The sequence below is a fragment of the Eufriesea mexicana genome, unplaced genomic scaffold (assembly GCF_001483705.2).
Source record: "Eufriesea mexicana isolate 0111107269 unplaced genomic scaffold, ASM148370v2 scaffold3780, whole genome shotgun sequence".
Taxonomy (NCBI): Eukaryota; Metazoa; Arthropoda; class Insecta; order Hymenoptera; family Apidae; genus Eufriesea; species Eufriesea mexicana.
Genome location: NW_016911795.1, coordinates 1190146 through 1212079, shown reverse-complemented (window position 1 = coordinate 1212079; position 21934 = coordinate 1190146). Strand labels below are relative to the sequence as shown.

The following is a 21934-nucleotide window of genomic DNA, read 5'->3' as shown; positions in this document are numbered from 1 at the left end:
CCCATGATAAAGTACTTACGATTGTCCGTTTTAATTTTTTCCTATACAGTGAAGTGCATTCAATTATGTACAAATGTAAATATTAATAATCTTAATAATTAAATATTGTAATACGAAAAATAGAAACAGTTTTCCGAAAAAATTTATACCTAACCTGCGATATTGTTATTAAACATAAGTTACTTTCGGCCTTCGATTTTTCTCCAATTTTCTAGATCGAATCTATTAACAATAATGACGTATTTTTTATGACGTTGTATTATAATACTAAATATTTTTAATACTTTACAATTTAGCAATACTTGATTTTTACTATATACGAAATACGATCAACAAAAATTAATCCTTAAAAAGAAAATACTGTATGTAATATATATCTAATAAACGAACAAATTTTAATCTACTAATAATATATATTGTGCAGAACAGAATTAAGAAAAAAATTTTTACTTTTTGTATGTAAATTTTGTATGTAATAATGAAATTCAAGGATTATATATTAAAAAGCAAAAGTAAAATATTCATATAAAAAAAAAAAATTAAATATAACAATTCTCACAATTGCTCTGTTTGTTATCTATTGGCTCTCAATTGATATTAAGATTTAGTATGGTACTAATTTAACCAAATAGCCAAGACGTGATGCTCCATTTAAAACACGTCCCCCCTTCTCATTCGTTCCAGACATTGTGCCACTTGCAGGCCGTTCTCCCACCATACCGGCCAAGTGGCTGCTATGGCGATGTTTACAGTGTAGTCACGGAGACTGGCCATGTGTTCAGTCGGTGGCTTGTCGCGCGCCACGCAGCAGTACGTTTTCGTGCGTGTGTGCCTCGTGGTTCTCCGTATATCTTCGCTTCACGAAATCATTCCCGTGTGACAACCACTTGACTGTCAAATATTCGCTGCAATTTCTCTACAGGTTGCATTTAATATTCTCCATTTGTAATTATATTCTTTACAACACTAGCAAAAAACAACAATTAAACGCATGATTAATCAAGACGTAGAAGTATCTTAATTTTCTATGATAACTTCGGGAGATAAGTTCTTCGAGTTACAGTATATTGTTTATTCAATTGTATATTGTTTATTTCATATATCGATATATCGATTTCGGCGGGTCATTAATCAAATCGGTTAACCACGAATCAGCGTGGAACGGAACGATGACACTGACAGTGTCATCAGCAACTGGTTACCGGATATCATATGCCGAAATCATCGTGACCGTGAAGTACAGTGAATCGAGTACAATTCACGTGATCTGTTGTCATGCGCAAACGTGATTACTTCGCGCAACGAGTACGCTCGATTTGATTGTCGAAAACGGACAGTTTTATCGATCGTTCGATATTTCGGAAAAGTAACTCGGGAGTGACAGAGAACGTGATTATTGTCGTATGTTATGACTGGTGTATTTTTCGCGCGACAGAAGGAGGGGAACGATGCAAAGTGGTTGCCGTTGATCGTCGGAAACCGAGAAAAACGTGAAAACCACGAGGTGGAAGGTCGGACAGTGAAATTCGGTGGCGGGCCGCAGGCTCGTTTATTGGTGATTGGCGCGAGATACGCCGGCACCGGAAGTACTAAAATGCCCCGTGGCCTACCGACTAGACGAGGTCTACAGGCGTTGGCACTTGTTCTTGCCACTGCTTATGCCACGATTCTTCTTTATCAGGCCGTTGCACCCCGTCAGGTAAGCGTTCCATTCTTTTTAATCAAATACGTGTATTTTCGAAAGGTCTTTCGACTGTTTAAAATGATGATAAGTAGTACGGTTTTCAAAACGCGCAAATTATTCTCAAAATATCCACATATACCCAGTTATGTTAGTTAAATGTTAGTTAAATCGAGGCCGGTTGAATTTATTTTTATTACGAAGTGACTAACGGAAAGTAAACATTTCGTTGTTTCGCGTGTACGTGTTCGCTTGTTTCCCAAGAATATTCGATCGAATTATTACTTTACGTGCGCTATGTTTACGAAGAGACGTGAGAATGTATCATGGTGTTCTTGCTTATGCATATACGCGTGTGTGTATTGTATTGTTATAGTGGGTTGACGAGATGACGGTCGAAGTGAATAGCAGAAGCGAGCTGGTGGAAGTACCAGTTTCAAGGAGGATGGTGATCAGTGAGGAATTATCGGTGACACCTGCGATCGTGACTGCGACCATGGCACCGTTCACCACGAATCTCGACGACTTGTTCATCAGCGTGAAGACCACTAAACATTACCACCATTCCCGTCTGCCGGATATCATCAGCACGTGGTTTCAATTCGCTAAAGATCAGGTACGTGTCAAACAGTTTGGTGTCTATGGGTATCTATATATTTCGCTAATATTCGTGACCAGCAATAAAATATTCGATTCGTCTTTTATTACCATGTTGGTAGCACTTTTATTCAATCGGATTAATAAACAATTTCGTTTGGAATAATTTCAAGGGAAAGGTAATGATTGATCTTCAGAAAAATATTTATAGGTTAGGTACAGTTAAATATTTATTCGAAATTTGTAAACGCAATTCGTGTAGTATTTTAAATTCGACGAAAACTCGTGGGTAGAAAATTTTGTGTTTTCATTTTATCGGTTCATTTGTATGTACTTTGTGTATTGGTTTTTGTTCGTCATTGGTTCGAAGCAATCGAAAATTAACATTGCGTTGCGAGTGAAAGGTATAGGGATTCAACTTTCGCGATATTATCTTGTAGCGACTAATTGCACGTATTGTAGTCTACTCTTCCACTCACCCCTCTGTTCCCAACGCTACCGGCGACACTTCCCGGAACTACTAGCCCAGGAAAGTCGGTAGAGGGTCGGCTAACAATCGAGATTCTCAGGAATCGCGCATTCGGTGCTATTAATCGAGGATCTGAAAGCCCATTTCGGTGTGCATATATATTTACTCGTGTTTGTGGGACGACGCAATGCTTGCCGTTGTTGGCTCCCTTTCAACCACGTTGTTTAATAGATTCGGATTGAACAAAATTTTTTCATAACCTATCTTGATATTAAAATTACCGACCTGCAGTGTGTTTGTAAATTTAACGCTCATAATTGATATTAATCATTGGTATAATGAAAATAAAGTATAATCCGTATTACCTGCATTAAAAACCGAAAAATTCTACTTTTTGTGGGAAAAAAGTTTACTTGATCGTTTAATCGCGCGAAGGTCCATAATTTCGTTTTAATCGCGTATAATCTACGGAGCGGTTGGTAATGAAGCGATCGATCGCGGGACTGTCATCGAATTCTTCGACCTCTACCGTTTTTACCGTGAACCATGTTACAGCGTCTAATTCGCAGTCGAACGTAATGGAACCTTCCGTCATTTTTTTATTCGCATTTTCGTCGATGTTGCGCGGTCTAAGCGCAAAGGAGGAATATTAGGAAATATCGAGGCGTTCCCTTCATTTCACGCTATTACGAATTCACGATCCAATTTACAGATGAGGGTGATTTACCGCCGAGGGAAGAAGAGGGGGCTGGGTAGAAAAGCGAGCCATTGCCAGGGGCGTCGAATTGTTTACCTGCCGCCTCGTTCAAAATGTAAATCGACTTCTTTTCACGTCGCTAATGTTTCGCCTGTTTTCACGGTACATCGAAGCGTTCCAAAGACTGTGAATCATTTGAATAGATGGGAGAAACGTTAATAAACGTTCTTTACCTTTTGGTCCCACCTTTGGCCCTGTGTTTCAAAGGTATCGGAGGGATCCTGAGATTTATTTTTAGTTCTCGAATTTACCGTCATATTGGACAAATTGCTTCGTAGCTGTCGCGAGATTTGTGCATTGCGACTTGACAGTCATCGCGCTCGATTGGTCCGTTGCGGCGCGCTATCGGTGCTCACCGGAGTATCCCATTGGCAGAAAAAGGATACCGATCGATCGGCCGTTGAAGCGTTTGTCATTAGTTTCAGTGACTCGCTCCATATCGCAACCCTTCAATTTACAACGGCCGTTTCGCCCCTGAACCATTCGCAGATAATTGATCAATTACGTCGTTTATTTATCTGAAAACGTCCATCAGCTACGCCATTGCAATTTTACGAGACCAAAGCACGGAGTATCGACCATTTCTTCCTCTTTTTCGACCGATCATCCTTGACCTTCACTCCGAGTCCTTGAAACTCATTGGCACCCTCTATTGCGGGTTTTAATTCCACCGATTTCTGCTTGCCATTTCCACTTCCACGCTTGGCACTTTAATTCCCCCATAATTGAATTATTTTACGAAAAATTGTTGTTATTGTTAGATCAAATTACGTTTCTACCAGAATGAAAGTGTTAACTTTGGCACGTTTTGTTGGATATGACAGCCTTAAGACGGCTTTTCGCTTAACTCACTAGCGCCACCACGCCTCGTATCTCCGGTAAACTTACAGTAACTATCGTATACGTCGTTAAATTATTTTCTCCTTTTACTAATATAATTTTGGAATTCCTTTTTTACTTCATATACTATATTTGTTGGACATTTCAACTAATATATTTTCGTAAATGAATGTATGTATTTCCGAAAACTTGGAGGATGAAACATCTGGAACAAGTTATTTTGTCTTCTTTGTTAGTTTCGGCGTTGGTTAAAGTTAGCTCGAAGCCTGTTTAATCGTCAACGTCGCTCATAGAGCTGGAAACAGCGAATGGAACCAAAACGTTTAAACCATTCTTTGACACATGAGTGAACGAGTGTGAGAAAAAGAGAGACAGATCGGGACCCAGTGGAGAGATCAGCTTAACGATGATGCCCGTTTTAGCAGCGACGTACGTGCGTGGATTAACGTAATTACGTCGATGTAACGCGACGCCGGTGCCACTGACGTCATCGCGTCTCTCGTCCCTCTTTTTCCCTGGCGCGTGATGTCTCTTGTTTGCCGGATATTCGTGTTCCTTCTGCGAACGCTGACTCGGAGGCTTATTCGTCTCACCTCCTTTTTTCCTTTTTCTTTTTCCACCGGATTCGTTCCACCCCCCTCTCCCTGTCGCGAACGGTTTAATTGCCGGTCACACAGGACATCCGCCCAATCCTCACAATTCTCTCTGCAAGTCCGTATCCCATGATTACTCTAACCCTCTTTGATCCCTCCATCTTCATATTCCACAAATCGATAACGTACTCTCACTGTTTGTATGTCACCCATTCCCAAATCGAAGCAATTCGCTTCACCTTTCGAATTTTTCAAATTTTCGCGCCAGAACATTCAACCGCTCGTTTATTTCCTACATGTAATGTCCACTTTTATTTCTATTTTTAGTACGTCGTAATCGTTTATTAATAATCATCAGGACGTTGATTAAATACGATAATTACCGTATTAGTTCCTGCGAAATTCCAGTAGATGGCGGTATTAGCGACAGTAAGTAGTTCCGAAAGAAGCACCTTCGAGTTACTTCTCGTCGGTTCTTTCGTCTCATCTGGCGGAGATCGACGACGTTAAAGATCGGTGCAGTGCACGTGTTAAAGCAGTTGCCTATTTTTAGTTGGCGAGTTCCCTTCAGGAAGTGAACGCCGCAGGGGAGGGGGAGGGCCTTGCGCTGGGCTCACCAGACGTCACTAGCATTGTCTCGGGGATTTTCACGTGGCGGGATGCGCTTTCGAAGCCGGGAAACGCGGATCCCTGCCACTTGTGCGCGGGAAAAGGGAAAGAACGTGGGAGAAATTCCCAACCGGACGGGACCAACGCTGGAAACGGGTAGATAGCGATAAACTGCCGTTTAAGTGCTTCGTGAAAGCCGGGTTGCGCCAGATTTATCGCAACTTTTCTCTAAACCTATACTAAAAATTTCGAGACATTCTCCAATTTGTATAACCCAATTCTCGATTTTTACCGAAAATGGTTTTGTCTACAAAATTTCTGAAATTCCTTTATAATTACGTTCATACATTTTCCAAAATATCAACATTTTGGAATTTCGATTGTGACAGGATATTATTGGGTTAAGTGAATGATAAAAAATTCTGGAATTTTTTACCGATTTTTATCAAATAATTTAGTCTTTACGAATTAATTAGTAAGAATTTTATTTTGTCTCGTTTGGATCATTTACAGTGATTTTTTCTTCTCTCGCTTTCACGAAACATCATTATTTATTTTGGATCGGTATAGTCTATCGGACGAGTATTTCGATTCGCCGTTTACCTGTGTAAAGGGGAGAGGAAAAGTATGGCTTCATTTTCCCATCTATTTATTGATCCAGGTGGACGTAGATGGAGCGATCCGAGCCCGAACGAACGGAAGAAATTGAAATTTATGATCGGTACGCGGCGCGTGTTAGCCGCGGTAAACAATGGCGCTAGCGTACGTGACCGACACGTCGATCGTTAGACTCGAAACCATTGTAGAAATAGCTCTTACCCGGTCTCGGAGTAGCCTGGCTTTAACATTCCTTTTCTTTTTTATTTCAGACGTGGTTCTTCACCGACCGAGACGACCTCTACTTCCAGAACCAGACCAGTAAGTACTTTATACTTTTATCGATCGAGATTGAACGAAATCGGCTCGCTATTCTTTCGACGCTTATCGAAGTATCGGCTATAACGCATAATATTACGAAGCTCGTTACGTCGTCCTCTATAAATTTTTATATGGATCGTATACTATCTTCGTGGGTCTAATTACCTCAGGCGATAAGTGAGTCGGAAGATATAAGTTAGGAAAGCAGCGATAGAAATTGTAAATCGACACGTAGAATTCGATAATTACGATATCACGTTCGCAACTGGCTACAGAGTCTTCGAGACTAACTAAGATCTCGAGCGACAAAGATTAGAACACCTACGGAATATACTACCAATTCCCGTCACCTAATTTTCTTCCGAGGCTTTCGTTAGTTAAACAAGTAATTAAGTCCGAAAACGTCTTCGTTCATCGCGATCGTAATAACCAAGCTGCCGAGAAGCGACTGAACTCCAGCAAGACTCCATTGCTTCCCCCACCCGGCCCACCCCACCAATCGCCGTTCCCCCTCCATTCCTGTATACACTTCGATCGTTTTCGCGGAATTGTCCGAATATTCACGATCGCGTGGAGAACACGTGAAAGTGTATATCGAAGTATGTATACGTACTGGCGGGAAGGCAGGGAAATAAATGAACGAAAAGGAAGAAGAACCGAATCGGAGCGTTTATTTCTGTTGTAATACGAGGCACGGATAATTACGGCCGGGCTTAATGGTTGGCCTCGTTTACGCGATAATTGCCGGCGCGGAACGAACGAGTGAGCGTGTAGGAGCTGGCTCGTTCGCGGACCACGTGCTCGTCAATCATTTCAAAAGTTCGCTCCTTGTCCCCGGTTAATGGTCGCGCCGAAACACGCTCAGCTTGCACAACTGTCCTCTCGGTCGATTCAAGGTTTTAATGGCCGTGAATCGTCGACGACACGCGTGTATCGTTATCTGCCGAGCCATGGGATTAATCGAACGTATCGGCGTAATTGGACCGGCATGGGATCGTGAACTGATTTAAGCGTAAATGGGTTGACGTTGTTCTCTGATCGACCACCTGCTGGATTCGATCGAACCGGATGGAAATGGATTTTATCCACGGTTCTTTCTCGACAATCCTCGCATTAGTATCGTATCAGTACAGTATCGTATCTCCATGAATTCCGTGGAAATTCCACTGTTGAAGAAATTTCGCTAACGATAATTCATTCTTCGATATTGTTTCGAGCCTATTAACGAGAAAATCGGTATTTCGAGGAATCTAAATATTTTCACAATATTATTAATGGTTTGTTTCTTATTAAAACATCTTGTTGAATTAATTTTAATGTTAAATGTATTTTATTAAAAATCGGAATAGTACAATCGGTCTAGTTATTTTTTCATTTCGATTTAACGTGGATGTTCGATGGCGGGTCGTTGTGGATAAAGATGACTTCTTCTATCGATCTCCTTGATCTTCGTAGATCTCGAGTCAGATGATCGTTAGATAATCACGCGTTCTTCAGTCAAAGAAGGAAGAGGGGCCGTGTGTCGATCAAACTGGACGAGATTCCACCTTGCAGAAGATCCTGTGACCGGTTTGCAAGAGGATGGATCGATCGATCGCGCCGATTCGAACCGATTCGAGCCGACGCGACGTCTCGGCCACGCGCGAACCCCTCGAACCACTTCTAACGAGCCTCTCCGATCGAAAAAGTATAAATCCTCGTTCGCGTTGGTTTAAAAAAACTACCGTGATCGTTAACTCTCTCGGACTTCGGTGCAGCGCTTAATAGCTGGATCGCACGCTCTTGCACGTTGCATCATTAGAAATATAAACCAGTCGAACCGTAAAACTTCACGATCGATTTGAGATAGCAGCATCTGCATCAGATTCCAATCGTGTAAACCGCTTGTAAATCGGATAGAGTAGTAATCGGCCAGTAAAACATTAAAAAAGAAGAAACCAAAAAGGGACACGAAAATGTTGCAGAAAGACACGATAACGAATTTTGCAATCGAAAAATCGCAAAAGTTACAATGTAAGTTTCGCGAGTATTAAAAATAGAAGGTAAAGTGGAAAACTACTCAAAGATCGGTAATTTATTTTGCAATCGAAAAGTCGGCGAACAAGGAAATGTCAGTATCTTGAGCATTAACCTCTTTCTACAATATTGTAAGGGTATTGGGTGAAACATGAGTATCACGTGCGGGAGACGTGTTCCGTAGACATAACCAACGTAAACATCACGGGTCAATTCGTGGTTCATTTTCGTCCACGTCTTCCTGTCTCAGTTGTCTGCTATTCTCTGTGGCGTTCGGAAGAAGTGGCTCGTCGTGTCCAACGTGTCTCGACGTGTCTCAACATGTTCGACAGTCGACTATAGCCCGCTCCATCGGAACTCAAATGGTAAGGCACAGAGTTAAAGATCGGAGGCAAAGTGGGAAAATATTCGATCGATACCGAGCTCGATGATTAATTTTGCAATGGAAAAATCGGCGAAAAGGGAAACGTTTTCTCAAGTATTAAAAATAGGAGGTGAAGTGAGAAAATTTCCAACGTCTGTGACACCGATCTCGGTCTCGAACGACATCGACGATACGGTCGTAATCTTGGTGGATGGACGAACAAGGATGGATTTCGTGAGGCAGGTAGAAAGGGCTGTGGTGGAGGTGCAGACCGGTGCAGAGCGCGTGGTGAGGTCAAATGTCGGACGGTGCCCGAGGGCTCGCGTGCTCATCCCCTCCTCTTTGGTCCTTCCGTGCCCGGCATTATCCTCCCTGTTGTTGGCCTGCCTGCGTCCACCCACGCGGCTAACCGATGCGTCAGTCATGCCGCAGGGGAACACGTGAACATCGATCTGGATCCTCGTGAATTTTGATGCTCCTTCCCTTTCTTTTTTGGAAAAACTCCTTTCTAGTCGAGGAAGTATCATTATGGGGTGATCAGACGATTCACAGAATTGTGAATTTTGGTTCTTTGTTACTCTTCTTCTTAGGCACTTTGTCTAGAATAAGTGCTTGGACTCCCAGAATTCGGACGCTTGGGCTTTCAGAATTTGGTCTCTCTAAGAGTTGGACTATTGGACTCTCAGAATTTGGACGCTTGGGCTTTCAGAATTTGGTCTCTCAGACGTGGACTCTTGGAGTTCTAGAATTTGGACACTAGGGCTTTCAGAATTTGGTCTCTCTAAGAGTTGGACTCTTGGATTCCCAGAATTTGGACGCTTGGGCTTTCAGAATTTGGTCTCTCAGACTTGGACTCTTGGAGTTCTAGAATTTGGACACTAGGGCTTTCAGAATTTGGTCTCTCTAAGAGCTGGACTCTTGGATTCCCAGAATTTGGACGCTTGGGCTTTCAGAATTTGGTCTCTGAGACTTTGACTTTTGGTGTTCTAGAATTTGGACACTAGGTTTTCAGAATTTGCTCTCCTTCAAAGTTGGATTCTTGTACCCCCAAGATTTGAACGCATAGTCCGTCAAAATTTAAGCTCTTGGGTTGTCTGAAACTTTTGGACCTCGGAATCCATCACCGTCGTTGTCTACTAATAGGCTAAACCCAAAATATAAGAAAGAGATGGACGATCGTATTAGCCGCGTTGTTGCAAAGTATTAATCACCTCGAGGCCTGAATAAAGAAACCCCTTGTATAAAAGCACGCTGTTCCCTTCCCTTCGGTTTACTTCCCTATCGATCCTCCGCCATGATTAAGCGGCCGTGTAATTACGGCGAGTGGTCCGAACGGTTAATTGTTGCGTATTGTTCACGAGGATAATTGAAACACTCGCGTATCGTGGGAGCGACTCTAGGCAAGGTAGAACGTTGTGTATCAGGATGATCGAGGTCTGCCCTCGAAAGCATCGCCGACGATGGAGCAGTAGCGTTACCGAAGGGACGGAGCCGACTTAATAAAGACTCAGTAGCGTGGAGGATGATTATTAACCTCTTAATTAATTGCACCGCCCACCATCCCTCGGAGCTTAATGTCCCCGTTTGATTACAGACGGCCACATGATCAACACCAAGTGCTCATCCTCGCACAACAGGCGGGCCCTCTGTTGCAAAATGTCCGTCGAGTTCGACAGGTTCCTCGACAGCGGCCGGAAGTGAGTACTATCATTATTTTATCTTCCTTCCCTTTCTTCCATTTTATTCCTCGCTTATTCGATCTACGTTTCGGACACTTGTCTAGGCTAGCTCTTCGGATGGGGTCTAACGCGTTTGTGTATATAAATATTAAACTTTTAACCGATATCGAGAAATCTTCGATAGCCCGAACGAGCAGTGCGAGAAGGTATGAAGCGCTAATTAGTATCACGAGGCTAATTAGTATTTTTGTTACATGTCGTGATTCGAATCGTGGTCAGTCTTCAGTAAGCGAAGATCGAACTAGGAATAGTTTAGTATAAGTGATCACGATGATTAGACTACAGTTTGGTAGAACGTACAAGGTTAAATATAGATATAGAATTAAATATAGATATAGAATAGAAGAGAGATCAAATGGCATAGACATAGTAATTTATCTCATTAGGTCAACGTAATGCTAATAAAAGTCGAAAGCTAGACATTTCAGAAGCACCTGTGGAGTTAGGTCGACATGGCTCCTTCTCAGCTGTGCACAGTACGTTTTGTTAAGAGGTTCTAATGCAAAGAAATAGTAGCCAGTAGAAACGGTGGAAAAACTGTATAGATGTTTATTAAACGGGCGAACAGTTAGAACTGGCCTGTCTGTTTAGGGTCACGCAGGTCAAAAACGTCTCCAGAAAACGAGAGACAAAAGACAAAACGTAGGGGAAAGGGTCGCCCCCGCATCATTAGGATGTAGAGTTTATTTTCGTCTTTAATTTTTACTATAACACTTTTCAATGCACTACCTAATTTTCTGACATCTACCCCAACGTTTGACCTAACTTAGACCCTCTCTATGCACGTTCCTTTCATCCGCTACTCCAAACTGTACTTTCTGGTGCCTGTTCTGACATCTGACCTAACTTAGAACCTGTTTATACATGATTCTTTCATCGACTACTCCAAATTAAACTTTCTGATACCTGTTCTGACATCTGACCTAACTTAGAACCTCTTTATACATGATTCTTTCATCGACTACTCTAAATTATACTTTCTGATACCTGTTCTGACGTTTGACCTAACTTAGAACCTCTCTACACACGTTCCTCGCAACAATCTACCTGTTACACTCATCGAGCAGCTGCGGCATCTCAAAAAGAGGTTGAACGCGGAGCACCCAGTATGTAGAAGCACGAAAGGGCGAGCGGGCCCGACAACAGGTTGTTCATTTGGGCAATCCAAGGCTGGCGCGCGTAGTATGAGTGCTCAAGCGTCCTCCACCGGGACAAGTTTATCTGATACGTCCGAGTTAGCCGGTCCACGCGCGGCAAAACTCTTTTTCCTCCTTTTTCCCACTCTTTTTTCGCGATACCGGTCTTCCACCTGACGGTGCGTCGATAATGCCCTCCATATCGAATCTGTGGCTACTCCAAGCAGCTTCGACGTCAACCTATAGCAGCACTGAATCTGATAGACATGCAAATATCAAGCGTCATATTCCCCTGCCTCGGATTTCATTCGCGAAAATTTCATTAATCGTTCCAGCTCGGTAATCCTAGCTTTCATGATATCCTTATCATTACTAGATGACTAATATTAGTTATAAAAATATAATTTTCCGACGAATCGATCGACAAACAGTGTCGCCACCTAGACAACCAACTGTGGTAATGATTCTGAGCTTGGACCAACCTCTGGAGCCTCGAGTACATAGAGACACCCTGGGTCTATATCTCATAGACCCGAATTTTCGAAATTAAACGAAGAGATGGATTTAATGGATGAGCTATCAGAAGCTTTGCATAGTCAGGGAAGAGCTTATGGCGTTTCAGACCTACAGGGACGTCGCATCAACCTTGATTGTTTGCTTTTCCAGCGGCTCCTAGAGAAACGTTTGAGGTCCTCGCTAATGCACTAGGCAGCGTTATTCCATGGACGAGATTTATTTTCCTCATTTTTTCCCAGAATGCTATTAACACGCTTCTGCGTGTCATAAACGCACGTGTGTTTCCAGATACTAAAAATGATAAAACTCCAAAGAACTTCTAGGGTCATCGAGATTTCCCGGATGCCTAGGTCTCTCTTAGCTAATTTTAGGGGTCTCACGAGGTACGGGACGTTCAAATTCGTACTTACTTCCGAAAGGAAGATAAAATTCCTGGCTCCTGGATTTTCTCAGTTAATGCCCCATCGTGCTCTCATACAGAGGTCAGATGCTTCCTCGAGCGACGAGACCTGGCCCAAAACCGTTCCGCTTGCTTGCAAACGAGATGTTATTGCTGGCTGCTTGACCGTCGAATCTTCTGTTTGGATAGGGTGGCACGATCACCGTGCAGCGTCAAAATATTATCCCCGACTCGAAAAACACGCCTAATGGCCCATCATCGCGAACCAATTACCTCGTCGCCTGCTCATCCTCGCCCTTTCTATTTACTTTCCCCGTGGAACGAGAGCTTTCTTCCAAACTCTCAGTCTCGGTCCACCGGAATTCCACAATTTTTCATCCTTCACGCGAGAATCTTTTCCTAATTTTAACACTATGCCATCCGCGCATCTAATCTGGATTCTTTTGTTTGGCGCCGGTAAGATTGGCTCAGATTATTTCGCTTGTCGCTGCTGTTGGTTTTTCGAGGTCCTCGAGAGATCATAAATCGTCGAGTTTTACTAATCTCATCGTTAGTTCTCACGAGTTCTCAATCCTGCTCCTCTATTTTCTCCAAATTTTGAGGGTACATAGTCAATCCTGTTTTTGAGCGGTATAGGAACAGAAGTGAAGGACTCATGGGTAAGGCTTGCTTCTAGCAGGCCCTGCCTTAGACCAGGGATACTTGGGTGTCACAGGAACTTCCATTTCAGGGAGGTCGAGGCTTTACCGAGGACTTGCGAGGAACCTCCTTCAAGTAGGAATCTATCTGTTGGCGAGGGTGAGAACTTGGTCGCTACAGCGACATTTGCCCGATAGTTTTGCGCATGACACCAACGTGGTGCCCCCGGACGGCATAGTGTTAACCCTTTGAGCAGTAACTTCCGAGATATCCAACAGGCCCAGCTATTATTCACGAAAACATAACATAATCAAGAAACGTGTTGCTGATTGAGAACTTGGTCGCTACAGCGACATTTGCCCGATAGTTTTGCGCATGACACCAACGTGGTGCCTCCGGACGGCATAGTGTTAACCCTTTGAGCAGTAACTTTCGAGATATCCAACAGGCCCAGCTATTATTCACGAAAACATAACACTAATCAAGAAACGTGTTGCTGGTAGCCGCGAAACAGCTGAACTGACATCGCAACATATAGGTTCACCTTGCTTTAAGATAAATATAGAAACGCAACAGTGATGTCGTTACTGCAGGTGGCTTCTAGCTCGACGACGTGACTGTTGCATCGTTACTGTTCAAAGGGTTAATACGAAATTACCAAAGTCAGGAGAAAATTGCTTTAGCTGAAATAGGGTAAGTCGTAGGTTGCTGGACTGTTTGAGCCTATTTGAAACGCGTTGTCGATGCGTGGAGGAACGACGGGACATCCGGTTTCGTTGGGTCCCTTTTCCCATAACAATCCCTCGTCGGCCACTTAGAGTGTTTACGTGAAACGAGTAAACCAGCGCACCGACGATGTAACCGCGATAAATAGGAAGATCAAAGAGCAGCTAGGGATTCTTGCTCGAAGAGAGTGGCAGAGGGTGGAGAACAAGCTGTAATTGCAGCTGTTAATCTAGCTACGAAGTGCCATTACAGCATCCGCTGTGTTCCTTCGACAAATAAGATCCCCTATCTTCCAGAAACGACCCTGGAAATCGTGTTTTAACTAAATCGTGACGCAGTGATTTTTGGCCACAGGGTCGTAAAAGTTTGCAAAATGTATTTTACCTATCTATGGAATAGTCGTGTGCTAGATATTGGCAGACATATTGGCAGAATATATGATATATTCCATGACAGGCTGTAGAATTTTGACAGTCAAAATTATTCTGTGAGATGGGTCATTACTGATTAAAATCATCAAAATCGTGGTATTTTGGGTATCTCTGAGTTAATTTCACCCTTTCACGATGGCGCGACTGATCATACTTCGCCACCATTTTCTTCTTTGCCTAATGCCTGTACTAGCTTTATTTTGAGTTCACTTTTGAAATTAATCTATACATTACTAATACGTATTATATATATTAGTAATGATTAACACATATTAATAATAATATGATTTGCCGTATGTAGACGGCATCAGCCGCTGCGAAACAATAAGTGACAGTCGTATATATACGGCACCCGTCGCGAAAGGGTTAAAAGTACAGCAAATATACATATACTATGTATATACCACATATGTCAAAATTCTCTACATACATAATTTAATTAAATTAAATTTTATATTATCACTATGCCGTCCGGTGGCACCACGTTTGTGTCATGCGCAAATGAGTCAGCCCTACCGGCGCCAAACAAAAGAATCCCGACTAGACGTGCGGACGGTATAGTGTTAATAAAAATGTCAATACAATTAGATAATGGAGCTAAATTAATAGAATCCGCTTTGGTTTGAGGGAATCCATAAATTGTACTTAAAAATATTTGGTAGAAGTACATATGTGACTTGTCATCTCTCATTAGGCCCCATCTCGTAGCTTTGAGAAGTCCAGCTGACCGAATGCTGAAAAATGAAAGAACGTGAGAAATATACGTATACGTCGTTCGATTGAAACCGGAAAAAATTGGTATTTCGGGGAAATTTTGTATCGAGGATAGGGAGAGAAAGGCAAGCAAGCCGGTACGAAAATATTTGACCCCAAGTTCCCACAGGAGCCAAAGACACTCCATCCTCTCGACGTCAAGTGTGCACAGAGGCAGCCAGGAAGCTCTTCAGCGAGCAATCTCCCGCCACTTATTTACCAAAACTTCGTGAAGCCTGCTGGAACACGGTGTACTGCCGGTCGTGGCCGTTTAATTGGTCCCTTTCGGCATCCCTTTGACCCTCTATCTCTAACTGGCCAATAGTACACGTGCTCCGGATGGACGGACGTTTTCCTTACCAAGGCGAATCCTTTTGTTCTCTTTGAGAAAAGTCCACAATACGGCAGGCCAGGGTTGAAGGACGAGGAGGACCAAAGCTGGTCCACGTCGTCGTGAGTTGCGATGGACGGAGTGGGATTAAACAGGGGAAGAGGATGAGGTGTGCACCAGCTGGCTCGAGATGGAGACGATTCAATCTCTCCTGTCTCCCTCTCTCTCCCTGGCTCCTCTTTCTCCTGCTCTCGAGGTTGTTCAAGGAAGAAGAAGGGTCGAGGGAGTGTCTCGGATGTCACATGCGGGCTGGTTCCTCCTTGTTCCATTCTGGATCCTCTTCCTCTTGTCCCGGAACCCTCCTCTAACTCTTTCCTCCTCGAGCTGCCTGTCCTTGCCACCAAAGGTGCGTTTTTAATCCTCGTTTTTATCTTCCTGCGTGTTCTTCAACCCTCTGCTCGTCGAACAGGCCAGTCGTCGAGATGGGACGAGGTGTGGTTGATTTATGGAAGCATGCAGGGTTTCATGCGCTTTTCGACGGCTCGTTGGAAAGCTGCTTCTTATTCGGTTATGGCGCATATTTGTCCAGAGAGTAGGGAAATGATTTGTGGGCCCATTGCTGCCTGCACTGCCACACTCTTTATACAGGGTAGCAGGTAAGGTGGTGCTAGGGGTTCTGAGATTTTCGCGTCCAATGTTATAACTTTAATCACCCGTCTTTGCAGTGTTTCTTCCAGTTTAAGTATAATCATTTTTCCAATGTCTGCTAATGTGACAGTTTTTGAAGCTTCTGCTTCTTTTGTATTCACCGGTCATTTGACAGTGGTAGGTTTAGTGTTAAATTAGTGTTAAACAGTTTCACTCTGCATTCCTGTGCTGTGGGATCAGCAGTGATTGGAGTTCTGCAATTGGTCAGACTGATTAGAATAAAATGAATATTACAATGGGATCATGGTACTAAACTTTCGAGACAGTTCCTATCCTCCATTTTAGTTTGGTTACTAACCTGTCTTCCCGCCATTTTAGTTACGCGCGACGCCACCTAACCTCACTTTTCCGTTTCCTCTTACACGCTAGAACTACCAACCCAGTCAAAATGACTGGTCCCAGAACTTTGCTTTTTGCAATCACCGAACACATACAGCTGCTTTAAGAATAAAATTGGTATCAACTCGTATTAAGAAAGAACTGTAATCGATATATTCACTCGTATTCATCGTATCGCTTGAAATTACTATAATCTGTGCACGTTATAGTTGGGAACTATAATCATTAAAGATCGGTAGTTCTAGTGTTAAAGAGGTATTTTTCTAATTCGGTCAATAAAAATCAGCTTCTTTGGGATCTTTTTCCAAGCAAAGGAAAGTTACCTTCCTATTTTTCACAATTTTCCTTGTTTTCGGTACAATTCGAAGGATCAGATTCCGAAAACGATGGTCTCGTACCCTAACGAGAGGCATTCTGGGATAGAATTAGATTAGAACGGTATCTAGCCATCGGATTGGCGTGTACCAGTGCTCGAAGAAATGTTGCGTCTCTCAAGAACGGATCATGTTTCCCCGCTTAGCGGTCGCCGAAGCTTCGCTACTTATCGGCCGGCTAAGTTACCACTGGCGATTTTGCACCTCGCGTTCGTCCAATTATGCGAGCGTTTCACGCGTCGCCACTTAGATCCGCGCTATCGATAAAAGTACGACGCTGGCGCGAATTTATGGAATTCCACGGAACGCGCGCAGCTGCGCGACCGTTTCGAGGGCATTCGCGAATGCTTTTTACGATCCACGCCGCTCCACGATTCGACTCGTCGATATCTCGCGCGATTTACGTGCCGGAACGAAAGCTCGTCCCTGTGTCTCGACGTGGACCACGGTTCCCAGGTTGTCGAGGAGGAAATTTTTCAGCGGAAATTCGAACAGATTCCTCTTCGAGCACGCCGAGCAGGATTTGCGAGTAATTGGAGCTTAGTTACGGAAAATCGGGAAATTTTACAACGCGTGGAGAGCAGTTTGTTCGAGAGGATACTGGCGGAGTTATTAGCGATGGAAGAGCAGCTTAAAATTCCGTGTTCTTACGGAAAAATTTAATGAGATGTATAGTATGCGAGAAGAGGTTAGGTTCGTGGAAAATATTCTTCTTCCACGATCTTCTTATTTGATATTGAACATGGAAAAGAAAAGAAGGTTAAGCAGTTATCCAGAAGCGTACGAATATTTGGGGAGGTTAGAAAATTTGCGAGTGAAAGTTTCGCGAAGAGATGACGAAATCACGAGATGTGATAGGGGCTTTAAGCACGTTTAGATCGTATATCGAGTCGTGGAATCTTTTATCGAAAAATTATCTCTGAAGTTCACCCACGTGAGTGGCCAGAAAATTGTAATTCGTGGTGCGACGCGTGGTACGCTTCTTGTGAAGTTTGTCCGCGGTTGGACGCGCGCGCATAAAGCCGTTTTTACGCGTGGCGGTGGCGACCGCGTGATCGGAATGCGACGAGGCTGCGCGCGACCGAGAGATACGCGACCAGAAACGAAACGACTTAACCGTGTCCCAAATCGATTTATTGCATCCTCTCTGGGACATCCGTGCCTCGACCCCGTTTCCTTTACCACTTTCGGCGCGAATTACATCGGTTTTGCTCCTCGGGCTATGTCTTCGAATCGATTAAACCGTTACCGATCGTTGGTAACCACGAACTTCCGTATACCAGCCGCCATCTTGCGTCACGTGACCGATACGCGAGAAATACCACGCGTGAAAGGGGCTTTAGATAAATTCTTTCGTTATTCTCCTTACGTTTCTTCATTCTATTTATACGTCGTGTAATTGACTTTATTAATTGATTGTACGTATAGTGTAGTATCTAAACAAAATATTTTCGTATGAAACGTGCTTTAGGTAATATTCTATGACAACGATGGCGAGAGTCCTCAACTATTTCTGTAAAATTCACTGAAACCTTGACACTTCATTTTTATTTTCCTCTTTTTATCTATTCGTTTATTAATAAATTCACGCGTATATTAATATAACGTTAGGTGCTATAATAAAAATACCACCTAACCTTCAAATTTCGTCGTAATTATAGAACGAATATCACGTTATAAATAAAATTCTACTATTAAAATTTCAATTAAGTATTTAACCCTTTATACTCGATGATTGTTTGTCTAGGGAAGACTAGAAATTCAAATCTCCCTCCCTTTTCCAATCGCTCCACCCGTTTGCTATCGATCGAACGGAGAAAGTCGGGGAAGTGTCTCCGAGCGATTCGATGCAGCGTGAACGGGGCTTAAGGGTCTCCTTTCTCGGCTGCGGCCGCTCGGACAAATTCGAGCAAGCGTACTCGCGCGAAACGTATCGCGAAAACGGCCCTGGTCCGGCTGCCGTTCGTCCATTGTTGCTGCTCTCCATAGAATTTTAGATCGGTAACGACGATACCGATGATTTATAGGTGGAAGCGTATCTCGGTATTCCGCTCGTGGCCGGTGAAAGGATCAGCGAGCCGGTTGACGAGGAGCGTGCGGCATTTCAGGTTGTCTTATCGCGTTTCAGCCGGGGCTAACCGCGGTTTGTACACCGATACCTGCCTCTATCGCCTCGTTCAAATAACGCGGTCGACCGCAAGGTTCTTTCGAAATCTTCGCGATCGAAACGTAGTTTGCACATGATATCCCTCTGAGAGAAATCTCCCCGGATAACAGATACTCGCCGGTTCAATATTTGTCGAAGGTGTATATTATGGGCGAAGATAGAGGAAGTTTGTTCAGAGGATCGTTGAGCGCAAGTTTGGTAGCTTTCGTACAATTTTAGGTTCTCTTCTTAACCTAACTCGGGATAGAAAATTCAAAATTTTACGATAGTCAGGTATTTATCTGATGAAGGAAGGAAGGCAGGATGTAGATCGCGCGGTACAGTATTTATAATATTCAGGAAAAGAAAGATCTATATTGTATCAGATTGTTGCACATGTAAATACGCCTTAATACAAATTGAAATGGAAGTTCCACCAAAATTTAAAGCATGAAACGCAGACGTTCCTAACCACAAAATTCTGTTATCCTTTCTCTATCTCCATACATGTTGAATCAAATTGTTCCACGTGTAAATGCGCCTTAATACAGATTCAAATGGAAGTTGCATCAAAATTGAAAGCCTGGAACCCAGACGTTCCTAACCTCAAAATTCTGCTACCCTTTTCTCCTTGTACATGTCAGATCAAATTGTTTCACGTGTAAATGCGCCTTAATACAGATTCAAATGGAAGTTGCATCAAAATTGAAAGCCTGGAACCCAGGCGTTCCTAACATCAAAATTCTTTTGCTACCCTTTTCCCCTTATACATGTCAGATCAAATTGTTTCACGTGTAAATACGCCTTAATACAAATTGAAATGGAAGTTCCACCAAAATTTAAAGCATGAAACGCAGACGTTCCTAACCACAAAATTCTGCTATCCTTTCTGTATCTCCATACATGTCAGATCAAATTGTTTCACGTGTAAATGCGCATTAATACAGATTCAAATGGAAGTTGCATCAAAATGTAAAGTCTGAAACCCAGACATTCCTAACCTCAAAATTCTGCTACCCCTTTCTCCTTATACATGTCAGATCAAATTGTTTCACGCGTAAATGCGCCTTAATACAGATTCAAATGGAAGTTGCATCAAAATCCAAAGTCTAGAGGATCTAGATCTGCCTAATGCTAACCTAATCCAGCCCAAAATTGTACTACTCTTTCTCCACCGATTTCGGATCAAATGGTCCCACGTGTAAATGCGGCTTAGTACGGTTAGACGTTTAAATTGGAGAAAAATCCGAAGCTTGAAATCCAGACGCTCCTAACCCAGACCTAACCTGAAAATTCTCCGAACCTTCTTCCATCTCCGTTCCTATCTCCGTTTCTGCAATATTTCCGTGCACGTTGGACCAGGTCGTTGCACGTGCAAACGCGTCTTAACGCGGACGGTCCGTGATACAACCGTTTCGTAACCGTCGAGGTATCGAACGCGAAGGCTCTCCTCGGGGAGGCCGTGGATCACGGGGATATCCTGCGTGGTCGCAATTACGGGCGGAACCGGCAAAAAACTTGCTCCGCTCCTGGACACGAGGTTCCACGGAACGGTGAACGCTCGCGTGACTTAGTATTATACATATAGGCAGGGGGCTGCCGGTAATGCCGCATAATAAGCGTTTAGGGACGCGGACCGGACCTCCCCTTTTCTTCTTCGTGTCAGGGCCGCGTTGTTTCCCCGCGTTCCGTCCACGATAACGATCGTGTCGTTATTAAATATCGATCATCTTTGCCAGGAGGTTTGCACGGTGGTGTCAGGGTGCCGACGAGGAAACTCGACGAGTAGACCAAGTAGATGGCGCAGATGGCTTGTTCCACGAGTTAGAGCAGCCTGAGCTGGAGCAACAGCTTCCGAGGACAGTCTTTTATTTTCGGGTAGTAATCGAGGTGATCCAGGTCGTTCAAGGTCGGAATTAAACCGTATCACGCGATCACTGTGGCGATCATGCTGTTTCAGAGAAGCTCTAGGTGTAATCTTAGCTTTATTTCAGCAGATAGGGTGTTTCAGGCTGGAGCTGATAATCTTAAAGACACCACTGTCTATAACTCGTCCAACAACTAGTATCAGCTGCTTGTAACTCGTCCAATTAGTGTCCAGGGTCACACCTAATGTGTTCAAGGACCTAATGTGATCCTGAGACACAAGTCGAAAGAGTAGACCAAGCTAGAGTAAGTTTCCGATGACAATCTTAGGTTTCAGGATAGGAATGGATGTGATCTCTAACTCGAGGTCCAATTGACCAAACTATCGATCACTGTAAAGACTATGGAAAAGGTATCTTGTGGTGAAAGCACTATTAGGTACCTAATGTTACTCCGTTTAATCAAATTGTTTTCTCCCATTGAAAGAGAAATGCTCCAACCTAAGAACTTCGGTAGAAAGGTGTAGAAAGCTCCTTTCCTGCTATGCTCTGGCACGCAGGGAATCTAGAAGAAGCCAGTCGACCGTGATTGGCAACTGGTCAATAGCTACGAAGAAGGCCACACGCGAATTTTCTCAATTAACCAAATTCCAAAACGTGACTAGGAAAACAATCTATGCCTAGTTGAAACATTCCTCTGAGCTCCCTACTCCAGTTCCTCCCTACCCCAACTCCCTACATGCTTGCCAATTTTAATAGATGAACCCTATCGATCATTCAGAAGATTGACTTCTCGCATCTTCATATGACACTTGCTCACGCGCACACGTGTTGATCTAATGTCTCCAAAATATTTTCCAATCTTAATAGACTATCATCAGCCGTGGTCGGTACACTGTGCACTCCGATACCTTCGAAGACAGAGTAGCCATTAAATAAGATAGATCGGAAGACACGTCTATCTTGAGGAGTTGCGATGATGATGTT

The 21934-nt window shown here is 43.3% G+C and overlaps 1 protein-coding gene across 1 annotated transcript in view; it reads left to right on the top strand.

The window, feature by feature from the left end:
• The first annotated feature begins 1198 nt into the window (after positions 1–1198).
• The window catches only part of fng (Fringe glycosyltransferase), a 101954-nt gene continuing 81218 nt past the window's right edge, over positions 1199–21934 (top strand). Inside the window, exons 1-4 of the mRNA XM_017905289.1 lie at positions 1199–1699; positions 2058–2297; positions 6416–6464; positions 10439–10541. Coding sequence (XP_017760778.1) covers positions 1409–1699; positions 2058–2297; positions 6416–6464; positions 10439–10541 — 683 coding nt within the window. The 5' untranslated portion in view covers positions 1199–1408. The remainder of the gene's footprint in view (positions 1700–2057; positions 2298–6415; positions 6465–10438; positions 10542–21934) is intronic.